General features: G+C 42.4%; 1 protein-coding gene across 1 annotated transcript in view; it reads left to right on the top strand.

Annotated features, from left to right (window-relative positions):
* The window catches only part of NCAM1 (neural cell adhesion molecule 1), a 62216-nt gene that overhangs the window by 37490 nt on the left and 1343 nt on the right, over positions 1-23383 (top strand). Inside the window, exons 15-19 of the mRNA XM_009329558.1 lie at positions 3761-3885; positions 5819-5999; positions 18380-18587; positions 19005-19121; positions 20975-21757. Coding sequence (XP_009327833.1) covers positions 3761-3885; positions 5819-5999; positions 18380-18587; positions 19005-19121; positions 20975-21757 — 1414 coding nt within the window. The remainder of the gene's footprint in view (positions 1-3760; positions 3886-5818; positions 6000-18379; positions 18588-19004; positions 19122-20974; positions 21758-23383) is intronic.

Here is a 23383-nt window from a genome sequence, read left to right as displayed (position 1 = left end):
TCTTGTACTGTCTAGTTATCGGTGAAGCCATTCATCAAGTCTACTACAAATATGGCAACAGTTAAGCATTGCTGCTCATAAGTGTTTCAGCAGTGTCAAGTGGCTCAGTGTCCAGCAAAATAAGTAACCATGAATGCCCCGCCTCCAGTTGTTACCGGGAGCTAGTTTCTTGTGTGAAAAAATGATAGAACAAGACATTTGCTTCTGGTTTCATTTAATTATTGGTTAATAGTCATGACACAATTATTGCAGTAATAGCATCTTCAACTCAAATCAACAGTCAAGATCAGTAGCCTTTGCGGTGATATTTTTCTTTTAGGATTGAGGAAAAAAAAATATAATTGCCTGGTTAATCTGATGTTTTCAGTATGCCTAGGTGAGGTACTTCTGCTAATCTAGAACTCGCTTGTTCCTGTTTAATTTTGAACCTGCAGTGCATTGTATGCATTATGAATGCTTTCAGCATTCATAATCCCAGGAGAAACATGGGCTGGGAAGGGCTTTTCAGATATGCAGCCTCAGTTGACAGTTAAAATAAAAAGCCACCCTTTTGTCTATACAGTAGATGGCAAATGTGGTCATCAGTTAAACGCGAAATTCTTTTGTCCTTTCTGGAGATGTGAATGGCCCTATACTATGTGAACCAGGAGAACTCCAGAGGAGTGCATAGCACCTCTGGAACATAAACAGGAAAACCTATTCCTGCATGCCATCTGCTTCAAACCGCACTAGAGATCCATGCAAGGGCAGCTTCATGGTCACCTTGAGAGCATTACTTTTGTGTTTTTAATGTACAGTCACTGAGAAGCCTGTCACAGGGTGGAATACAGCTCTAGAGTGTCCAGCTCGTGTCATGGGAGTCTTGTAATGGGGATATAGGCAGAGGCAAGGATTTAGAAAAGAAAAATATAACATGGAAAAAAGGAGCATTCCCTCTTTACATCTTTAAGAGTAGTTCCTATGTTGTGAAATGCAAATGTATCTCATGTCAAAGAGCTCTGTGTATCCATGGATTGTAATTACCGTCTTGGAACAGTTGGTATGTTAGAGCATGTGTTAGCCTGCAAGAAAATCAAATTAATCTTAAATTACTGTTTCAGTCTAGGTCTTGCAGTTTTCTCATTGATGTTTCACCAAAAAAAAAGTGCTTGAATTCCCCACAAGGGGAAGGGGGGTGGGTTAAGGGCTTCAAAGTACTTCTGAAGATCAACTTTTGAAAGATACTGGAAGATTAACCTTTCTCTGGCCAGTCAGAAATGCATGTGCTCTCCATTAGTAGCTGAATACAAATCCAGACAGAATAGATTTAGACCTGAGAATGGTTTTTGGGCTGAAAGAAGCTCCTGTAAATTCCCATGACTGATGTTATCTTTCAGAGTTGATCTTAACACAACTACTGGCTTATTATTTCCTTTCACTTTTAGTATAATGCAACACAACTAAGTCATTTTGAAAGTTTTACTCTAGGCAACAGGCTGAGCTTTTAAAAATTCACAAATGTTACTTCAGTGTTATGGTTTTGTTCTCATTTGCTTACATTCAGGCTCTTAAGTTGCAAATGTCACCATTTCAGAGTTTTGGTATTATTCTTTTCGGGATAGATGCAGAATTGGATCATCTTTTAATTGTATTTCACCACACTTCGGTGTTCAAAAAAGCCCATTGTCCAAACCACAAGTGGCACTGCAAATAAAGACAGAGCTGCTTTAGCAGAACTGTAGGTCACTTTGAGCTAGAACGGTAAAGTGTGTGCTCAGTATTAGCAAACCTGTGCAAATGTTTGGGGCTGCAAACATTTGGGAAGTGTATTTAGATTCAAGGTGCACAGCAAAACACAGGATGTGCATTGTCTGTTATATTCTCTATATATAAATTTCCTGTAATCAGTTCTAAATGAGCTATTCACCACTCAGATGAATAAATAGAAATACTTCCAAAATGCATAAAATATGCATAACTGTGGTTAAAGAGAGGTTAGAAAGCAAAAAATTCCTACACATTCAACCACTTTAATTGTTATATAAAATACCTGTAAGAATTAGGACCCTGTAATGAGACCAGCCAGCAGAGTGTAATTAATCTCAGGAGTTTGCTGGAATTGCCAACTGCAGCTGATTTGTAAGTTTTAACTTACAAATAAGTGCAGTGTTGGGTGTTGCTCAAATTACCCATAAAGAAATTGGGCAGAATAGCTTCCAGAGAATAGCAACTAAAATGGTCAAAAGTTCTTAAGAAGCTTTTAAGCCCAGAATTCATGGCTTAAGCACTTAGACTACATCGCAGAGCTGATACTAAAGAAGCCGGTAAGTACTGTAAAATGACCTAGTACGCTTCAGCAAGACTTATGATAAATGTTGTCAAGTCTTACTGACCTTGACTAGCATTTAAACTCTTGGGACATTTCAGGGCTGTAGAAATAATAGCTCCAACTCCAATCTCAGATGAGCATTGGCATAGAGGAACCTAAGCCTTTCTTGCCTTTACGTAAAATAGAGCAAAGCAAGCATCCAGGCACTGACAGAACGTTAGCAGGAGCTGAGGTCTCTTGTGGTCTGTGTCACTTTTGAAAAGAGAGACCAGTGCTCTTTTATCATTTAAGTTGCTAATTTAATACTTACGTTGTTGGGGACAGGGGGCTATTCGATTGATGGGTTTCTTTTTCCACAAAAACAAATAAATAGGTAATAATGCCTCTTGCATAGTAAATTCACAGGCTGTCAGAGCACTTTGGAAACAATTGATCCGTGGGGTAATATGAAAGCGGAAGGAGAAAGCATGTCTCTTGAGCACTTTGCTGCAGGAAAGGTGAAGGTGGTGTGTGTGTGTGTGTGTGTGTGAATATGTAATCGAACAATCTGTGGATTTGACTTTTGTTAGGAGAGGTGTTATAGTAAAGGTTCAAGAAGGAAGTACTTGAGTTGAGATTGAGGAACCATCATCTGCAGATTGTGTGTGCAGGTTATGGAGGAATTGGCTAGAAAAAGCAGTTGTAAAGTCATGGGTGTGAAAGGATGTGGTGGTAAATCAGTGTGCCCTGCAGAGGCAAATTACATTTCAGTTTTCTGCTGATGTCAGGAGTGCGAATTGGGAAATGATAGCTTTTTCTTTTAAAAAGGGTTATTACAGAAGAGTGAAGGGCTCTACTTCTCTCCAGCCTGTATTCATTGCAATTAGTTACACCAGAGCAAGCTGAGTGAAAAGATGCGCTGTTGTGATTCAGTACCATTTTTTCCACACTCATTTAAGTGAGCACACCGGTGAGTGGTCCAGCAACTACAAAACCTAAACAACATTCAAAGTGCAAACGCAGGTCTGTATGACAAACATAATGTCCCTTTTCAATGATGCTTGTTACATGTACATTTCACAGGAGCAGCCTGCCTGTTTGCCACCACATACACTATCTTGACGTTTTTCACGTCAAGTGTTTTACAACAAAAATAGCAAGGAACTGGTCATTGCCGTAGGATATTCTTGGGAAGGGTGGGGTCTTTTTCACTTAGCTTCTGACTCCTTTCCAGCACACACAAAAATGGTAACTTGTATTGGTGAAAACAAACTACCAAATGCAAGAAATACTTGGGTCTTGCAAATATTTGTACCCTAGATACACAGTGTCCTCTGTTGTCTGGGTCAGAGTGAGGCTGATACCCTAGCAGCTGAGTATAATGAAGTATTTTTCTGATTTTGATGAGTGTTTTTTCCCCTAATGATTTTATTTTTTTTTTTACAATTAAACATAAATCCACCATTGTTTCAGGGGCACCCAGCGCACCCAAACTGGAAGGTCAGATGGGAGAAGATGGAAACTCCATTAAAGTGAATGTTATCAAGCAGGATGATGGTGGCTCCCCAATTAGACATTATCTGATCAAATACAAAGCTGTAAGTATGACTGACACTCAAGCCTGATTTTGTATTTAGCCTGTTCAGTACTCAGGCTTCACTATGTAGGTAGACAACCCTGAAGCTGAGATCTTGTAAGTAGGCCAGCATGGGAACACATGCTAAGCAGGTGTGGTAGAAGCGTATAGGGTATGAGACATGACATGCACAGAAGCAACATACACAATCTTTGTCTCATTTTCTTTCCTTTCACTTTGACTATGAAAGATTATTTCTCCGTCGTGTCTTCTGTAGAACTGTGAGCATATGGTACTGACATGCTCTTAATATTATTTCATTTCATATACTTCGGAGATGGGATTGCCAGCAACAACTTAAATAGCTGGGGACCAAAGGTTCATAGTGTAGAGCATTGCCCACCTTCAGACATGTATCTAGTCATAACTTTCCATTGGTCATTGAAGCTGCCATATTTAATTGAGTAATAGGTGCTTCAGTACCAAATTATTCTGCAAATTATTGAATAAGACATTCAATGTAGTCAGTATAGACACAGAAAAAGCAAGAGATGCTATTGGAAGCAGTTCCCCTTTAGGCCTAACTTAATCAGCTCTAATTGTAAATTACCCAGGATTGCAAAATACACGATTCTCTAAGCAAAACATCTAGCCCTAGTCTTGGGAAAGAACATCTATGTGATGAGCAACTAGTATTATTGTAAGCTGAACGTGGCCCTTGTTTCGTGTTAGGTGGTATTTGATGCTTTTTTTTTTTCCCTTCAATATGGGAAAAAAAACCCCAACAACAAAAAACCCAAACAAACAAAAAAACCACCCAGTCAGAGAGATTGCTTAGCACATCCTTGAGGAATAGGGCCTTGAGACAAGGTCAATGAGAATATGAAGCTCTTCAGGGCAGCAGAAAGAACTGCTAGAAGTTATTGAAGCTTTTTTCTATTGTCTGCACACTTTCTCAGTCTTACTACACCTGGGGGCAGCTCAGCTATACCAGTGTGTTTGAGCTGAAATATGGAAGCTTTCCAGCTATTAAGAAAGTGGGACACTTTATCAGTGACTAAGTCTGGCAGATGTGGTGCTGAACTAACTCCGTATTGGCTATCGGTAATCTTTTCTTTATATGCTACAAATGAGCAATCCTTAGAGTAAAGTCACAGAGCAAACTTTGCACTGCAGTCTAGAAATCCCAAGAGTATTTGTTACTGCTATCATTTTGTGCATTTTAGGTTACTTAGAGCTTCTAATGGGGAGAGTCTTTGGTATGTCAAAAGGACAATCTAGTATTACAGAACCATAAATTCCAGCAGAGACGGAAAAGTCTGTTAGCACACTCCAGTCCCAGAAAACTGCCTAAGACTGTCTCAAGGTACCTTGGCAGTGCGTTTTTCAAATTCGTCTGGGTGAAATGTACATCTGGATTCCCTCAAACGGGAGTAGGAGTTATCAAAGTTACTGGTTGTATGCACCTTTTAAAATCTCCCTTAAATGGTGCAGAATAGAATGGTAGTGGTAAGCTAGGCTAGACCCATGTTAAGAGGTAAATCTCTGTCTCTCAGATGATTTAAATTTGACATACTAAGACATGAAAGAATACTCTTAAAGTGCTTTGCAGGGCAGAGACATATAGAAGTTGCAGCTTTTCCCCTCTGAAATGGAAGTAGTCTAGTGATGTGGCAAAGCTGAGAGGAAGTAGTGAGGGATTTTCTTCAGGTGTGGTAACTCTGCAAAAAACAGTATTCTGAGCAGGAAAGAGGCTGCTTCAGTATCTCTTGTCCTCTCCACTTAGAGCCAACAGCACATGATGTTTTGCACCCCTGAATTAGCTGAGTGTGTGCTTGTGTAGAAACCTCCCCACTTTTCCATTTGTTAGTTAGCCATTACAGGGTTCTCAAAGCTGGCTACTAATGTTGTGCTGTGTGTTTTGCATCCCTGCCTGTTATCTCACTGCTCTGCAGAAGGATTCCTCAGAATGGAAGCCAGAGATCAGACTTCCGTCTGGCAGCGACCACGTCATGCTCAAGTCCCTGGACTGGAATGCAGAGTATGAGGTTTATGTGATAGCTGAAAACCAGCAAGGGAAGTCCAAACCAGCCCGCTATGCTTTCCGAACTTCTGCTCAGCCTACTGTGATCCCAGGTACAGCAGTCATAAGCTTTACCATTGTTTTCTGCTTCCAATTAATGCAACAGTGCTGCATCCTTTAATGTGCCTGAGTAACCCTGACAACTTGCTTGCTTAAAGCCATTATCACAATTGGTTACCCATCCAAAGCTTAGTTTTTGCCATGTACATACCTGTACTGTAGTCCATGTTACAGTATGTACAGCATTAGCAGTACACTGTTAGGAATGCTACGTGACAAATCCTTGTCTGACTGTTTACAGGGAACGATGGCTTTTTATATCAGGGTAACAGGATTGCCAGATGAGAAAAGCAGTAGATAGAAAACGCTTTCTGAAACCAGGAAGTAGGATTCCCATTTTAAACTAAAGCAGAAGAGACCATTCAGATCTCTGGGGCAATGCTTTTCGCAATGCTTTTCACAATGCAGATTTCCCTTCCAAATCTGCTTTGGGCTTCCTTATTGCTCATTTGTCCATCCAGCTCAGCCTTTGGAGAGATAAAGGCATAAGGAGTTTGCTAGCGGTTGGAAAGGGAGGGGGTTAAAATCTTTGTCTAAAGGTTTTTTATTAAATTAAATGGAGATCAAATTACAGTCATTTTAAAACAGCGCTGTTATAATGTTGGGTAGGGCATTAGGGGAAAGTAACAATAGCATTAGAATGCTGCTGGACACTCTTGTTTCAGACAGACTGTACTTATTAGCGTGCTTAAAAAGTGAGGTGGAAGCACAAATGCTACGAAAAACAAGCAGACACTATCAGCTGAGATGCTAGGAGTTTAGCAGGTCTCTGGAAGGTGTTGAAAGGACAATTAGTATTTCTTTTCTACACAGGTAGTAGTAGTGCACATTAAAAAAAAAAAAAAAAAAAGGCAGGGTGGAAGCCAAACTAAACAAAACCTCAAGGATGAAATTGCTGGACTACCTGTAAATTAAAGTTCTGATTGGTTAAAGGCAGATGGACAGACTTTAAAGCTGATGAGACAGTCTGGCTGTCCTCACTGCACAGCCAGAGTTAAGCATATTCATGCCAAGATTGATGCTGACAGTCCATACTGAAGGGAGTGATTTGATTTCATTCTGTCTTCTAGATTGTTAACTCAGTCTCATGTTTTTCTTCAGAACAACTAGAGACTTGTCTTCGGTCTTTCCCTTGCACTGAGAATTCAATCCTTGGTCTGCCCCCACTGCGCCCACTCCCTTCCTGTCTGAAGGAAACAGCTGAGACCTTGTGCAGTTTGCATGTTGAAACTCCACTTGATTAAGCCAGCTAATGTTGTTAAGCATACAAATGAGTGACCTAGTTGGTTGGGGCTTGAAAAATGTGTATGGTAGGGAGGATGAGGATAGGGAGGAGGAGGGAAATGGGGCAAAAGAGAGATTGGGATGTGTGTTTGAACAAGGCTGTAGTTTTGGGTGAAGGACCCTCAGTAACTCATCAAGCAACTTACTCTTTGACTCTCATTTTCAACAGCTCTAATACTTACTACCCTCACAGATTTGAAGGACAATTGTGACTGATGTGGCAGGAGAAAGTGAGGGTAATTTGGCAAAGAGTGCCTTAAGGTCAGTTCAGAGCTGAACAGTCAAATGCGGTAGGCTGAAAACAGCAGAAAGTGGTTCCTTTGCATTGTGATGTGTCTCCCCAGGGAAAGTTAAAAGTATTGATCACTCTTTTTGTTCCTCCACATTCCTTTGTGTGCAACTGTTGTTGCCTTCCGGTGCTGATATTCTCTTTTAGCCTTTGTTACGTGCCCAATGGGATAACAAATCTACCTGGCACAGCTGGGATGTCTTGCACAGGTGTATTAGCAAATTTTGAGAACGCTGTTGCCTTTGGAATACACAGTGTTCATACTGTAGTCCATGGCAATGGGAGGAGCAACGAGCCCAGATGCCACTGAGCCCTTTAAATCCGACAGTAACATGGCAGGGACCCTCTAAAAAATGGGGCAGGAAGCCCAGTTTGTTATCACAGGTGTAACTTCTTTGGCCTCTGAAACTATTCCTCACTTAGTATGGTGTGAAGCATAGGACAAATCAGGATTTGAGGCTGCCACTCAAATGTTGCACTTGGAAATGTTGGAAGCGCTTTGAAAAGCAGTTGTTTCAGAGTACAAATTTGCTGCAGGATTGATGCAATAGATGGATGCAGTTGGTTCTCAGAAAGAACGTGCTCTGGTTCAGGGGCAAGTAGAGCACTGTGCAGTGAAATGATTACTGCTGGCTATGCTGGATTTGTGACTCTGTTTCTCTAGGTTTTTTTCATTTTGTAGAGGACTTTGGTTTCTATTAGGCCTTCCAAGGTGTTTCCAGACCCTTTGGTTCCCTCAACTGATCCCCAAAGTAATAATGTTGGGGAAAATATTTCCAGAGGGCAGGCTAGATTTTTCTGACATGCAGTCTACAGGCCTCTATTGAAATTAAGGCAAGTATGCCAAATTGCAGTAGGGAAGAGGCTCTGTGTATTACTTTCCTTTAGCATGTCTTGTTGTTTTTATGGCGTTTAGCTTTTACATTTTGATTTCAAAACGAGCTACATAGGAGAAGTCAGAACCAATGGTTCTAACGTGGCATTGCTCTGCTTGACAGTAATAGCTAGGGATTTCCTGCAGACAAAATGTATATTTATCATGTAGAGTCCTTTCTTATCATCTGTACAGTGTCCTTAAAGTGGTTGGAAGGATAAGGGTATTCTTTTCGGTAATAATAATAATTGCATTAGAGTAGTTTACAAGCAGCTGGAAGGCTAAATGGAAAAGTCAGTCCTGTATTCTTGAGACCTTCTTGCTTCTCCAGGGTTTTAGTCATCTGGATCTATTATCCAAGTCCTTGGTACAACAGGCTTTGGGGGAAGGACTTGGACAGGCAGATGGATTGTCTGCTGCACAAAAGCTTTTCTTTTTTTTTTTCTATGTAAAAGGCAGTGTTGTCCTTTCAAATACCAGATAACCATTTTCTTGTGTTTCTCGCTGAGCCTTCTGTTCCATCATTTTTAATCTCATTTGCTTGCAAACCCCATAAACCCTTACTTGGACCCTGCTCTGCAGCTTTGGACATTGCTAAGCCTCTGAACCGGCCCTTTTGTCGGTGTGAATGTGCTAATGCTCTTCTTTAACCTTTAGCCATTTTAATTTACAAAATTAAATAAACCTTTGATTCTTATGTTTTCTATATTTATGACCTAATTTTTTTTATCTATTTTTCTCTCTTTCTCTCTTTCTTTCTTTTTCTTCCTCGTCCTTTCTTCCCTGCCCTCTCCCTTCTTCCCCTTACTCCTTTCCTATGTCTGTCGTCATACATGTCACCTTGGATCTCACGGGGAAACATCCACGCTTGCCACATGCACCAAATTTGTTTTTAAACAACCATATTTTCCCCTCCTGGGAACCATTGTCTGGCACCTGCAGCGACCTTGGGAAGTCCATCAACGTCGTCCTCCTTTGTTTCATTGCTTCTTTCTGCAGTGACTCTGCTTTTGCTCTGTTAGAAACTTAGAATAAAATAAAGCACTATTTGCTTGGAAAGGCCTGGGTCCCACCAAGGCGTGAAAGCAGATAACTTTGCTTCAGAGGATCATGTCAGTTCAGAGAGAAAAAAACAAACAAACAAAAAACACAAACACAGAACACTAAAAAAAAAAGTTTCATTTGAAAGAGTCAGTATTTTGTAACAAGGAAAAAAAGTTTAAAGCCAAGTTTTTTCTCTTTAACATTTTTTTGTTACTTGTAATGAATTTGCCCTTTTTAATGGATGTAAAGAAAGATTTTTTTGTTGTTGTTGTTTGCTTGCGGTTCTTCATCGAAGGAAGGTACAATATTGAAAGCCTTTTAAGATACTGCTTTTACTGATTTCTTTGCACATCTGGTGCTGATCACCACTGTATTGTGCAAAAGGTTTCTAAAGCCCATTCCACAAATTTAAACCCACAGACTATAAAAAGAGAAAGAAGATTTGTCAGAGAGAATACTACTGGTTGCCCAAATGCCTCTGTGGGCTTTTGCATGTGGATTCAAATTTATGGCCATTAGAATGTTTTCCTGATATGGTGGTCTGAATATAAACATCTTGTGGGAATTACACTGAAGACGTTTCTTTCTTTCTTCTTTATGTGGTTGAATCCTTGTGACTTCATTGGTCCCTTGTGTGCAGTCAAGTATCTCATGACCCATAGTGGATCTGGGGCATAATACAGCCCACGAGCATACAAATTTGCAATGGATGCTTGTCTAACATTTTCTGGTTTTCCACTACTGTATTATCAACTTCATAGAGAGATCCCTTTTCTTGCCATTTTAACAGAAAATATTATCTTGGATCAAGTCATCTTTCCAGCTAAATTATTATTATTATTATTATTATTACTGATCCTTAATAATATTCATGGTTAACTGTGCATGTGACACTACCAGACAGGATTAATCCGTGGTGTAAATTGGTGCAATCTTTGTTACCAAGTTCTGTGTATTGCCTTTCGTTGAACAAATTTCAGTTGACTTTTATTATTTTTCTTGTTCTTACTTAAAAAAAACCCCAAAACCCACAAAAAAGCCCCAACAACAACAAAAAACCCTGTGCCCCTCATGAATTGTCTTTGATGGGACATCCATTTGGCTCTGATGCTCTTCTAAAAATGGGTGTGTCTCTCCCTCCAGGTCTCTTTCTCTGTGAGTGGGCCTGAGGTTGCCAAGGATGAAATTATTGGCATAGTTGTTGAACTGTCTGTACAGAATGTCTCAAATACTATCAGTTGTCTGGAATGGGATTAATCTTTCTAACAAAATTCTAATAGGGACAAACAAAAAACCCTGCCATCAGTCTTGTCTAACTATGCTTTTTATGCTCTGCACGTAAGTCTCTGCTGTGTTTATTCAGACCTTGTTCATTATGATCTGTGAACTGCTTTTCTATCTAAATTATAAATGAAAACTTTGTGCAAGGTGTTGCACACAAAGCATGTGGATTTCTTTAAAAAAAAACCAAACCCTCACCTCCAGTGTTTCCGAGTATAGAAAATTTGTTAGATCTTTTGAGTTTACACCTTAGTGTTATTGAAATACAGCAAGAGTAATCATAATACTGAGAAGTTGTGTGACCTTCCCCTATAGCTGAATTTATTAAGTTCATCTATAGATCTGATATCGGCTTGTATTGTGGGGTTTCCCCTTATCCACAAACAGAGGTTACTAGCTGAGATTGAGACATATCTCACCCAACTCATAGGTTATTAAAATTATTTTGCCTAAACTATAACTTTACATAGTGCTACATGGAGAGAGAGCAGCACCTCTGGAGGCCATTCTTCCTATTCAAGAGAGGTGCGTTAAGGCAGTGGAGGAGATGCATCATGCTCTGAGGGGCCTCCTCTCTGTGGTGACTAGGCAAAGCCCGGTCAAGTAGATGAGAGATCGTTTACATGGCTGCAGTTACTTGAAATAAATCCCATACTCAATGGCAAACAGGAATCCAGTCGACATGGAATATATACAGAAAGAGCTTCTGTCCCGGTGTTTGTAAAAATAAGGAGCGTAACTGATATTTTTACTGCCAGTTTATGTGGATTTGTAACATGTCAGATACTAGATATACGTTGGATCCTTGAGGTCTGACAGTCAATGCTGGACAAGGTTCCAGGCCTTATTCTTGATGTAAATAAAATTAAAAAAGTTTGCAGAAAAGCCAGCTCTCTTTTCTGTGGTCAGAGATGAGACACAGATTCAGCTCTGGAACCAGAAGAAGTTCAAACACTCAGACTTTCAGTGCACACACGCAACCTTGCAACACATGTTCTATGGGAACAAGTCATACCTACAGGAAGGCTGGAACCTCAACCCTTAGAAAAGATGTTTCTCTGTGTGTGTGTGATGAACTGCAGAGCCTTATAGGATCTCACGTGGCCCATGGGATTCCAGCAGCTGTACCTCCAGTTTGTTGTTAAGTCTCTACATATTTTCAAAGATGTTTGTTAAAGCATTACTTTGGCTGCCTTCATTTTACAAGAAGGCCTTGTTTGATAACGTTCTGCTCCATCAGCATCAGTTGCAATTGTTCACACCTCCTAGTTTCTGCTAGATAAAAAGGTTTTGAAGCTCTCCTGACTCTTGAAGCTGGTGGGGTGGAACGAGCAGCCAGTGGCACTGAGGTGTGTGCATTGCAGTAGCGTAGAAGAAGGGCAGCTGTGGCAGAGGTCAGACTGTGGATCAGCTGTTCAGATTTACAGTCTGTTTTACTCCTAAAAAGAGGATCTTCGGGTGACTCACTCTTTGCTTACAGTTCTTCCTTTTTTGTATGCTCATATTCCCCTTTTCATCCTTAGAAAGGGAGTCAGTCATAGGAAAATAACAGAGCTTGAAGCCAGGAGCTGATCGCTGAAGCCACACAGTGTTGGTGACAATCTAAAAGGAGTTCAGTAGTAGTTTTGGGAAATATCCATTGCCTTCTTGTCTTGGAAGGAATGCTTCACAGACTGCTATGGATTTCTGCTACCTAGTAGCTATGTTGAAAGCAAGCATAAATTGTTGAGCCTAAATCTGTGTGAAAACAGAAGCTGTTGCCACTTGGAATAGAAGGTTGCTCGCATGTTGCTTTTCTCCACTATAAATTGTGCAGAGTGTCTGAGAGAATGAGGTCTGTAAAATATGGCACCCCTTGTTTGAAGGATACGTTTGAGAGTTTGCAAATTAAAGCTGTTAGCATCCACTGAGAACAAATAGTTTTTCTCCTGGGTTTGTTTTTTTTTCTGATGCATGAAAGGGATTTTTATTTGTTTTGTTTGTTGTTCTCTCTTCTGCCAAATATTGTAGGACCTTTGAAATGCCTGGAATCATATCTGCTTCTCTACATCCCTTTTTTGTCTCTTTGTCTGCCTGTGCCTGAACATTCTCAGCACACTGTAGCTGAGACCCCCCTAGGAAGACACATCTGAGTGGTTCTGCTCTCTCTGACAGGGCAGATGTCTGTACAGAGTTGCAGAAAGTGAAAGTGATGGGTCATTTTGTTGTACACTGTAAAATAAGGGTGATTAGAAAGGTCAGTCTTGCAGGAAGCTCATTTTCCATTGAAAAAATAATTTGAAAGTAATAAATTCTTCACTTCTTTAGAATTAAGGACTCAAGAATTTTTTTTAACATTTTGTGTGTCCTTATTTAACCTGTGGAAGTATTATTTCTCTTAGTCCTGAGAATACCAAAAGGGAATCAATGGAAAGCTTCTCATCAGCTTGAATGTGCTCTGGATCAGGTCAGAAATGTCCACCATCTATTTACACGGTAGCAGTCACTGGTGATACACATGTGCTCTTGTGTACACAGTGTTAGCAGCTGATGCTCAACAACCTGACTGTTTATTTACACACTTTGGTACACTGAATTGTTTTAGGCCCCAGCAAACTCATTAGGGATATTAAGTGTCTAAATATTAGTTTGATTAAATACAACATAAATTTAGCTATAGGATGGAGTGAGTTCATTTGTAGATCAGTTTAATCAAATGTACCAGTCTGTGAAACTGAATTATATACTACATACTCCCTGCATTTTATAGCAACAGCAAAATTCCTTTACAAAATATATACAGAAAAAAGAAATGCAGCACCAACAACCTCCAAGTTCATGGGGTCTTTAAGGATTCCTGTATTATTTTTCTTTATTGCTAGCCTCTGAAAGATTTGGAATATCAATTCACGTCATGAATTAGAATTTATAAAACCAGAACTAGTGGAAGAGATATGAAAGTTACTGAAAATTGCAGGGCTTTCTTACTAGCCTAGAAAAAAACATTGCAGGCAATTACCTTGGCCCAGTTTCATTGTCTGAAACATAAAATCTGAGAATAGCGCAAAACCAAGGGCATTCCTCTGCAGATTTGCCCTTATTCTTCCCATCTCCGTACTCTTCTTCCTGGCAGCCTTTCCTATTGTAGCTGCTTGTGCTCCCTGGGGCAGAGGGCAGAGTAGGAAGGATAGTGGTTTGGAAGGGAGGGAGGAACAAGGAGGGGAGACTTGGACCTATTCAGTAGCTCTCCTTTGGGTGTTTAGAGAGAAAAGAGTTATTTTGTAGCTATCATAGCAGAAATTGGATCTTTGGGAACAGTAGCGCTTGGTGGTTTTTCTAACCTGGTGCAGTGGATTCCAAAACTTCAGGGCCGGTCAGTCTACTACCAGGTTACAGCAGTTCTTGTGGACTGCTGTCCTGCAGCACTTCATGTTGAATTGTCATTGACAGCGCAGTCACTTAATGTAACTTGGGTGCTCTTTGCAAGTTTGAGGATCGGCTGCAGATCGTTTTCTGTGGCTGCAAGACCACAGCAGTCTGGATTAGAACTATGTCTTCATGCTAATTAAACCAAATGGACTTCTGAGGAAACTAAGAATTATTTTGTAGTCATACAGGAGCCCTCCTAGTGTAGCATTATAAATAGTTTATGCCCTTGCTCCTAAACACAGAAGATAGGACCCAGAGACAGAGTGGAAGGATAGCGGGGCACATCTTTGTTACGAACTGTTGGTTATATTGGCTTCAGCAAATCTCTGGCAGTTGTAGTGGCTGAAGCTTTACTGTTTCAGGGATGCTTGGAGTCACAGAGAAAATGAGTGGCAGAACAAACCTAGCATCAATTCTCTGAACATCTTTATCTGTCGTGTTAGTTGTAAAACCATCTTTTCTCTGTTATATCTGATCTTTTCTAACCTTTCCTGTGAGAAAAACCTTGCAGGTTATCTGATAATGTGCTTGGGGTTTGGACAAGTTTCATAAAACCTGGGATGCCCGCAACTGTTTTCAGATTTTCTGTCTGTGAACATTTAGATTTTTGTTCATGTTACATTTGTAAGTGTTTTCAGTGCCTCACAAGAAGCTGATGGAAGCTACGTAAAAGCAAAATTTAGACAGGCTGTAGATCAAATCATGGAGTCATCACTGGGCCTTTGAGTAGAAGTCTGGTACTTTCTCCATCGTACACGTTGCAATTAGCAAGATCAGTAATTTTGTGGGGCTTGGTACTTGCTGGTTTGGGGTGGGGTGTTGTTTGTTTTGTGTTTGGTTTGGGTTTTTTTGCAGAGCAGAGCGTCTGCTGTCCCAATGGATCCTAGTGCTTGCCAAGGGCTATCAGAGAACTAATACTCTGCTTCCCAAGCGCTAGTCACAGAAATGCAGACATGCACACACAAACGTATGAGAACCCGCCATTGTCATTTTAAGTGGAATGGCAAATGTCACTTGGAACAGGAACCATCTTATTCTTCCATTTTTGCTTTCTGTTACTAATCCTAAATAGAGAGAGGTGAGTATTCAGACAGGCTTTTCTGCAGTAGTGCTAAATAATCTGCATAAAATCCATGTTTAGAAAGTAAAGCAGGTTTCTATTCAACCAAATTTGGTGGAGAAAGATGTGACATTCTGCTCTCATTTGGGGATTTCTGTTAAAATTTCCTATGTTATTCCTAGTCTAAGCTCATCCAGTTTCTGTTTCCAGCTTTTGAATCTTTGCTCAAATAAAGTACCTTTATTGCATGTACTATTCTGCTGCATATAGGGCTACAATGACCTAATTCATCCCTGCACATTTGTTTTTTGAAGTTACATTGACTGAGTTTCCCAAGTAATATTTTTTTAATTCTTCAACCACGATTGTGATATTTCCCTGAATCGTCTTCTTCCTCAGCATCTTTTCTGATGAGCTTTCCCACATTAGTCATACCGATGCCAAAGACAGAGGTATTCTTTCATTTCCAGCTCCTTGCATCCCTGTTTATACACATGCCTTGGTATTGCCAGAAGTGAAATGGTAACAGGCTAGCCCAGGATCCCATGGGAATGCCTGAACCTTTTGATCTTCAGTGGCACAGCGAACTGACTCCTGCACAGGGAAGAAATTAGTTCCTTCCTTCCTATTCAGATTAAGCAGCTTGCCCAAGTCCAATACCATGTGTAAACACTAAGGCACTTGAAAACAGCCACTGTTGCAATGCCTGCTGAGGACCCAGAAGCTCTGGCTGTGCCCCAGAGGCAGAGGCTGTGATTGTCCTATCAGGTTTGCAGTTTTTGCAGTTGTTCTTGCAGTTCACATGGGTCATGTGCAGTGGTTCACAGACAAGGTATGGGCTATGTATAAGGCTATTGATGTCGTTTATGCCACAGATAATTCCTGACCTTAAGGGGCTTAATAGCCGATACTGACAGGTCTTGTAAAAGCTGCTGGGGAGAGGAAGCAAAGAGTAGGACTCTCATTTGAATGGAATTTTCCCGAAGATGTCTTCTAGCACATGGGAGAATTCCATCTGTCCCAGGACAAAATATTTTCTCTCACTCCAGCTCAGGTGACTGAGATGAGCTATATTTTGGAGGCACAACAAGGAACTATTACCCTGTAATCCTGTCTGTGATGCTTTCCTTAGTGCACCTTTACTAGCCTGCCAAGGAGCTCATTCCCAGAAAGATGATTTAGATGAGAAGAAAAGTTTGACACATCTTTAGCTTTTTCTTCAGGAGCTGGTGTGAACAAGAACATGTTAATTATTGAATAATCCATGCAAGAATCCTGAATACATTAGAAGAGGGAAAATACATGACCTCCTCACTCCCTGCATGCATCAGAGGGTGATTAATTCATTTAATTATGCAGCTTGCTACAAGGTGCTGGCAGGGATCTGGTCTGTGGCACAAATGTTCTGCTGAGCATTTAATGGACTAAGTGTCAATTGAGTGCCTCAGAGTGACTTTTAGATACAGTCAAATGCAGAAAGAAACTTTCCTGTTGGAGTCTGGATTCCTTAATACATATCAGGGTCACAAAATGAAACAACATTTATCTGCCTCATGCTAAGGATGTTCTGTCTCCTATTTTTAAGTAATAAAATGTGTGGCAGAGGGTATGGCGCTCTGTCTGTGAGCCCTGGAAATGATCTCTCCACCTGCCAAAGTCAACATAGATCGGGCTGAGGGGAAAGAGGTGCTTTGCTGGGCTTTTCTGCAAAGAAAAGATTCTAATTGTTTGGGGGTTGTGACATCAGCGGTAAAAAATGCAGTAGAAATAAATAGAATTGCATCTTAATTGAAAGAAAAAAACAAAATACTCCTATGGACAATGACAAACATTCTGCTCTTGTTCAGCTGTCTCAGTAAACATCAGTAAGCAGCTCTGTCAGATGCAGAGGCCTTTGCTGAGTGCACAGTCCCATAGTGAGAGGCAGATTATGTGATGGTTGAGACTAGCAAGCTGTTTTTGAGTAGTTTGGTACATCTAAATAGGTGCTGAACTGTATAAGCCAACAGCCAAATGCTTTGCCTGCAGATCAGCAGCTTGGGAAGAATTATTCTGAATAAAACAAGGGCAACAAAAACTAGTTTGTGTTCAGAGTATGATAGTAAGAGGCTGGGAAGCTGCAGCTGGCAACATTCAAGGCTGTGCCTGTTGGTTTTGTGATGATCAAAAGCTCTGACAGGCTTAGCTGATGTGTTTATCCACTCCCCGTTTCTAAGAAAGTACTCAGTATTTTACAAGCAGGTAGAAAGTTAAAGGCACTTCCCCTGAAGTTAGTACTGCATTTTCTAGGCCTCCATCACCACCTCTCACCTGCTGTCCTTTTGTCTACTGGAAAAGGCAAGGTATTTTTTTCTATTCTATAGCTGGGGAAACTTAGTGGAGATTGGGTGTGGTGGAGCGGGCAGCTGCTGTGACCAGGATAATGTCAACAGAGTGACAAGTCTGCTTATTTTTACCATCTGCTTCCTCCAAAGGCAACTTGGATCGTTGTCTATACCTAAGCCAAAACACTCCTAGAGCATTCACTGCTCAGCTCTCTCTGGAGAAGACACGAAAAGCTTACCACTTTCTGGATAGCTGAGTCTTACCTGAGCAACAGGAAGGGGTTTAATTCCTCCTTTTGTTTTCACCGCATAAGGGGCTAATCAATGCTGAGGTCCCACAGGTATCACCCAGTATTCTGTGTGCCACCAGGGCAAGTCATGCTACAGAGTCTAGGCTTTACTTACACTTGGCCTTGTGCCAGGCTGGCAGTGCCAAAGTCACTCTGGACCCTAGACACAGCCTCCATCTTGAGGAAGTGGTGGAGGGAAACAGGAGCCCTTCAGAGTTTCAGCTGGGTACATGCTACAGTAGAAGAGGTTTCTGTAGTCTGCTTTCCAGGCCTTAGCCCATGGGAAAAGAGATGGGAAAAGCCCCATTAGGTCCAAGTGAATCTGTCTTTTCAGGTAGATTGTCCTGCACCTCTTTAGGATAAAGTACTGGTTATAACACAAGGCTGCTAGAGAGAGGGTGTACTTTTTGTAAGTTTCCCATGCTTGGAAACTAAGCATAGCCAAATTTGAGCCATAACTAGCCCCAACTCACCTTTTAACTACAATGCCTTCTTTTCTTCTCTTTTTGGTCTCTAAAGCTAGCACTAGCCCTACGTCAGGCCTTGGGACTGCTGCCATCGTAGGTATTCTCATTGTTATCTTTGTGCTGCTCCTGGTGGCTGTGGATGTCACCTGCTACTTCCTGAACAAGTGTGGCCTGCTGATGTGCATTGCTGTCAACTTATGTGGCAAATCCGGCCCAGGAGCCAAGGGCAAAGACATGGAGGAGGGCAAAGCCGCCTTCTCGTGAGTACTGTCATCACTTATGTTGCTCCTTCTGTTGACCAGTGTGTCCCCTCAGCAAGTCCGGAAAAGAAACTGTTTTAGGGACTTCTGGGTTCCTCATTTCTGATGGGAGGGTACTGAAAAGATCTGGGGCCACGCTGGTTCTGCTTTATATTTCCAGGAAGGGGTTTCTTCAGCTGTTTCTCTGTCTTTGTCCTATTCCTGTTAGTAGCCATTAAATGGCTGGCCCAAATGCTGGACATCACAGTGGTCTGCTGTGCTGTAGGTAATAACTGGAAGGGGGAGTGACAAAAAGAAGTAATCTGTTGTTTAGGCTGGTCTGTTTCTATCATTCACTATTGACATTTGCAGCATGTCTTCGCAGGGGGATACCTAATGTGAATGGGAACCAATCTCCATGCAATTCCCTTGTTACAGGAAAGATGAGTCCAAGGAGCCTATTGTGGAGGTGCGGACTGAAGAGGAGCGGACCCCCAACCACGATGGGGGAAAACACACAGAGCCCAATGAGACCACCCCACTGACGGAGCCAGAGTATGTTGGCATTAGTCAATCTTAGCACAGGGTCAATATGTTGCCCTCAGTTGCCTTAATCCCTGATCTCTCATGCCCATGACTTAGGGCAGGAAGAGAGGAAGAAAGGTAAAATCCCCACGCTCCATTTGTGACTTACCAGTGAGGAAATGCCTCCTCTTTTCCGCAGGATTCAGTGACTCCTATTTCCAGCACTGGAAGGGGAGTAAAGCAGTGTTTCTTGAAAGGCCTGTCTCTGCCAGTCCTGTCCAGTGTGCAGATCAGGCACCTGTCCAGGTTCACTGCAAAGGATCCAGAGCAAAAGCAGCCCCCAGCTAGCACCAACTCCTGCTTGAGCTCTGCCCTAGCAATGCTGGATGAGTGCTTGAATGCCCCATGATGAAAGCAGTCCTCTTTACTGATAGCAGCAGAGTAGCTATGCTCTGGATGTTGGGGGAGGCATGGCAAGTCTGATTATTCTGTGAGAGGGCTGAGAGCTACCTATGAGCTTTGTTTATATTGGTGAACTTGTTTGGGGCCTGAGTCTGTGAATCCATGTTAGCTGGGATTGCCAAGGTTTAAGTATTGCCAACTTTCTGCGTTAAGCTCTTTCCTAAACTGCTGCAGTTCTAGTGTCCTCTGAGTACTTCTCCATAGCTTCTGGAGTAGTAATGGGAGGAATTCACTTTAGGAAGCTCCTGAAATGCTTGTTAATATTTAGGTCAGGTTTGGGATTGATGACAAAAGTTGGGTTCCTTTCCTTTAGCAGAGTCGTCACAGTGGTGAGGCGGTCAGGCTCTTCCACCCGCATACTGCTCACCTCCTTTGATTAGGTTAGCGGTGGGGCCCACTAGTAAAATGGCTCTGCTGCAAGTCTCTGTGAGGTGAGAGGAGAAAGGAGGCTATTTCCACAAGCAACACTGAAACGCGGACGCACAGCACTGAGGAATAGCTGGGCTTTATATTGTCTTGATTTTCTTGGCTAGTCTTACTGGAGCTTTAACTCAATTATCCTCCTCTATGAAGGTTTTCTCTCTGTTAATAAGCCTGAGATGATGTTCTCAAGCACACTGGCTTCTCATGGAATAAACCATTTGTTTTTCCAGCATCGCATCCGTGTACTTGTTAAGACAACCAGTGCTACATCATGGCTGCTAAAGCATAGTTACACCGTCGACATTGTCCTAAAGCAAACCTTATTCCAGCTAACACAACAGGCTGGAATCTGGTCAAAAGGGCAGAAAACATTACCTCAGAGCTGCATGTATGTATGTATATGTACATATATAGATGCATTACGTGTGTGTGTGAGAAAAAGAATTACGTTCTGTGTGGTTTGATGAAGGCTTTAGACTTGCAGGCAAAAGGACAGGGCCAAGATGAGGGACTGGATTCAGGGGTCCTACACTGGGACCTTGTTGTATGGTGACAGATGGCACAGGGCTGCAAGCTGAGGGAATTGGTAGAAAGCTTCCTTGTGACGCTAAGTGGAAGAGGCTGAGAGGAAAGTTAGGCTAAAAGAGAAGAGTCTCTGCAAGTTGACAGGGTTATGTTTGTCTAAGACTTGAACCAAAATCTGCGTGAGCAAGCCATTCCTGAAGGACATGTCCTCTTTTCTCTTTTTCTCTTCCTAGTTATTCTTCAGTCATCCCAGCCAGCCCTTGCTACCCTTTCCACATTTAAACTCTGAAAGGTTTCTGCTCCTCTGAGTACCTCTCCATGTTGTGTGTGTGTGTGTGTGTTGTAACTACATGCCATGCTGCTGCTGCACCACCCACCTGCCTTCTCACTCTTACACTCTGCTCCCCTTTCCCCTGCTGTCATTTACGGGCTTCATTGTCTCTATTTCTCTTCTACTCCTGTCCTCTTCACAGGCACCCCGCTGATACCGCAGCTACTGTTGAGGACATGCTGCCTTCTGTAACTACGGGCACCACTAACTCTGACACTATCACTGAAACCTTTGCCACTGCTCAGAACAGTCCCACCAGCGAGACCACTACGCTGACCTCCAGTATTGCCCTGCCAGCCACGGCCATTCCTGACTCAAACTCCATGTTGCCTGGCCAGGCTACTCCAGCCAAAGGGGCAGCCACCTCAGTCTCTTCACCACCACCCTCCTCCACCCCCAAAGTGGCCCCCCTTGTTGATCTCAGCGATACCCCAAGCTCTACTCCAGCTACTAATAATTTGTCTTCAAGTGTCCTGTCCAACCAAGGTGCAGTGCTCAGCCCCAGCGCTGTTGCTAACATGGCCGAGACCTCCAAAGTGGCAGCTGGTAACCAGCCAGCTGCCCCAAGCCCTGCAAACCTCACTAGCCCTCCAGCTCCATCAGAGCCCAAGCAGGAGGTCTCGAGCACCAAGAGCCCTGAAAAGGAAGCTGTGCAGCCCAGTACAGTGAAGAACCCAACAGAGACAACCAAGAACGCAAGCAATCTGAAGAGCGAGGCTGCTTCAGGCAGCACCACAAACCCCTCACAGAATGAGGACTTTAAAATGGACGAAGGGACCTTCAAGACACCAGACATTGATCTTGCAAAGGATGTTTTTGCAGCTCTTCGCACTACTACTCCTGCCAGTGTGACTAGCGGGCAAGCTCGTGAGCTTGCTTCTTCCACTGCAGACAGCTCTGTACCCGCTGCACCTGCAAAGACCGAGTATGGCTGCCTTTAATCTTCTGTTGGTTGTGTGCTATGTCTCTTGTGCACTGGTGCTCGTGCTGTGTTCTTGTTGGGTGTTCTCTTAACTAATCTCATTGTTTCCTTAGCAAACTAACTTACCTGTGAACCAACTAAACGGGGCTTGGCTTTAAAGGTCAAGGAGGAAAGCATGAATAGGCTGTGCCAGGGAAGCAGAGAAAAGACAAACCCAGGAATTTATCATAAATGTGTTTACTCTTTAGACTTTTATGCAGCTTTGTCCATTGTAGGTTGTTGTTTTATGAAAGAGATCAGAAACAGTTCAGTTTGATGCAAAGGAAGTGCTGTCCTCAGGGGCGCCGAGTTCCTGCAGTTCAGTGAGCACAGCCACGCAAATTCAATTTCCTAACAGATCAGTGGAGCCCTTCAGAACTTTTTTCAGTGTAAGGCAGGGCAGAAACTAGTGCGATGTGAAACTGTAAAAGCATGGTACCTCTGGATTTGTCCCTAAACTGGTGAAAGGATAAGGCAATGTGATCCCATCTGAGAGAGGGAGAGCAGTCACAGCACAGCTGGGTCAGGATAACTTGGCAGTGTGTTGTCCTGGTATATTAGAGATGAGTCTCTATCCACTGTACCGGGTCTCCTCTTTACCCAGCTGATTTATTCAGAGAGCATCAGCATGTTCCTAGGCAGGACAACCCTAGGGATCCTTTGGAGCCTTATGCCATCTGGACAGAATCCACTTTCCTCAGCTGAGACAAGTCTGTGCCTTGTGTTTGGCAGGAGACACTGTAACTGGAGAGTGAATACAGCATGAAGTCCTCACCTGGGTAACTGGGGAGAGGGTCCCCAGCTGTTGTGCAGATGATGGACAAGAACACTCTTACTGTGTCGGTTTGGATGGCAGTTGCTGACAGAGCCATGAGCACAGAAGCCTGGAAAATGCTGATTGAAAATGGATAAGCCACCCTTGAGGGGACAAGTATCTATCTACCTAAGGTCCCTGTTCCTTCTGGCTTCCTAGTTGGACACCATGTGTTGACAGAGGCAGGATGAAATAGAAGGAGCATCTTGTCTTTCCTGGAGCAGGGTCTGTGCTTTATCATGAGAAAGAGTCCTGAAACGGCAGCTCAGATTTGTTGTAGGAGCAGCTCCCAAAACCAAAAGACTGAGTTCAGACTGCATCTTTAGTTTTTGCAAAGGAAAGTGTGTTGAGGACACTGGGCTCTGCACTGCCAGCTAGATTGCTGCCAAGAACCTAACTAGCTGTTCTAGAGCTGGGTTTACAGCTCGCTCAGACAAACCTAGGCTATGCTACAGCAACCACCCTGGAGACATACCCTAAGTCACAGCTTTGGTTAGAACTTTTTCCATCCTCACATCTCCAGGAAAATTACCTCATTCTGGAAGCTTTGTATTTAATCCAAAATAAAGCATTGGCCTTGATCGTTGGCTTTGACACTGTGATTGCAATGTGTGTTAGCATTCACAGAAGAGCAGTCAGTCAGACACTGCAGAACCAAAAACCAGGCTCTTTTCCCGATCTGAGTGAAAACCCATGCTGTTTTACTGTATTATTCAGGTGCCTTTACATTTTACGGCTCTGGTCTCCCTACCTCCCTGCTGTGCTTCTGTCCTCCC

Source organism: Pygoscelis adeliae, unplaced genomic scaffold (assembly GCF_000699105.1).
Source record: "Pygoscelis adeliae isolate BGI_AS28 unplaced genomic scaffold, ASM69910v1 Scaffold268, whole genome shotgun sequence".
Taxonomy (NCBI): Eukaryota; Metazoa; Chordata; class Aves; order Sphenisciformes; family Spheniscidae; genus Pygoscelis; species Pygoscelis adeliae.
This window is presented reverse-complemented; position numbering and strand designations above follow the sequence as displayed.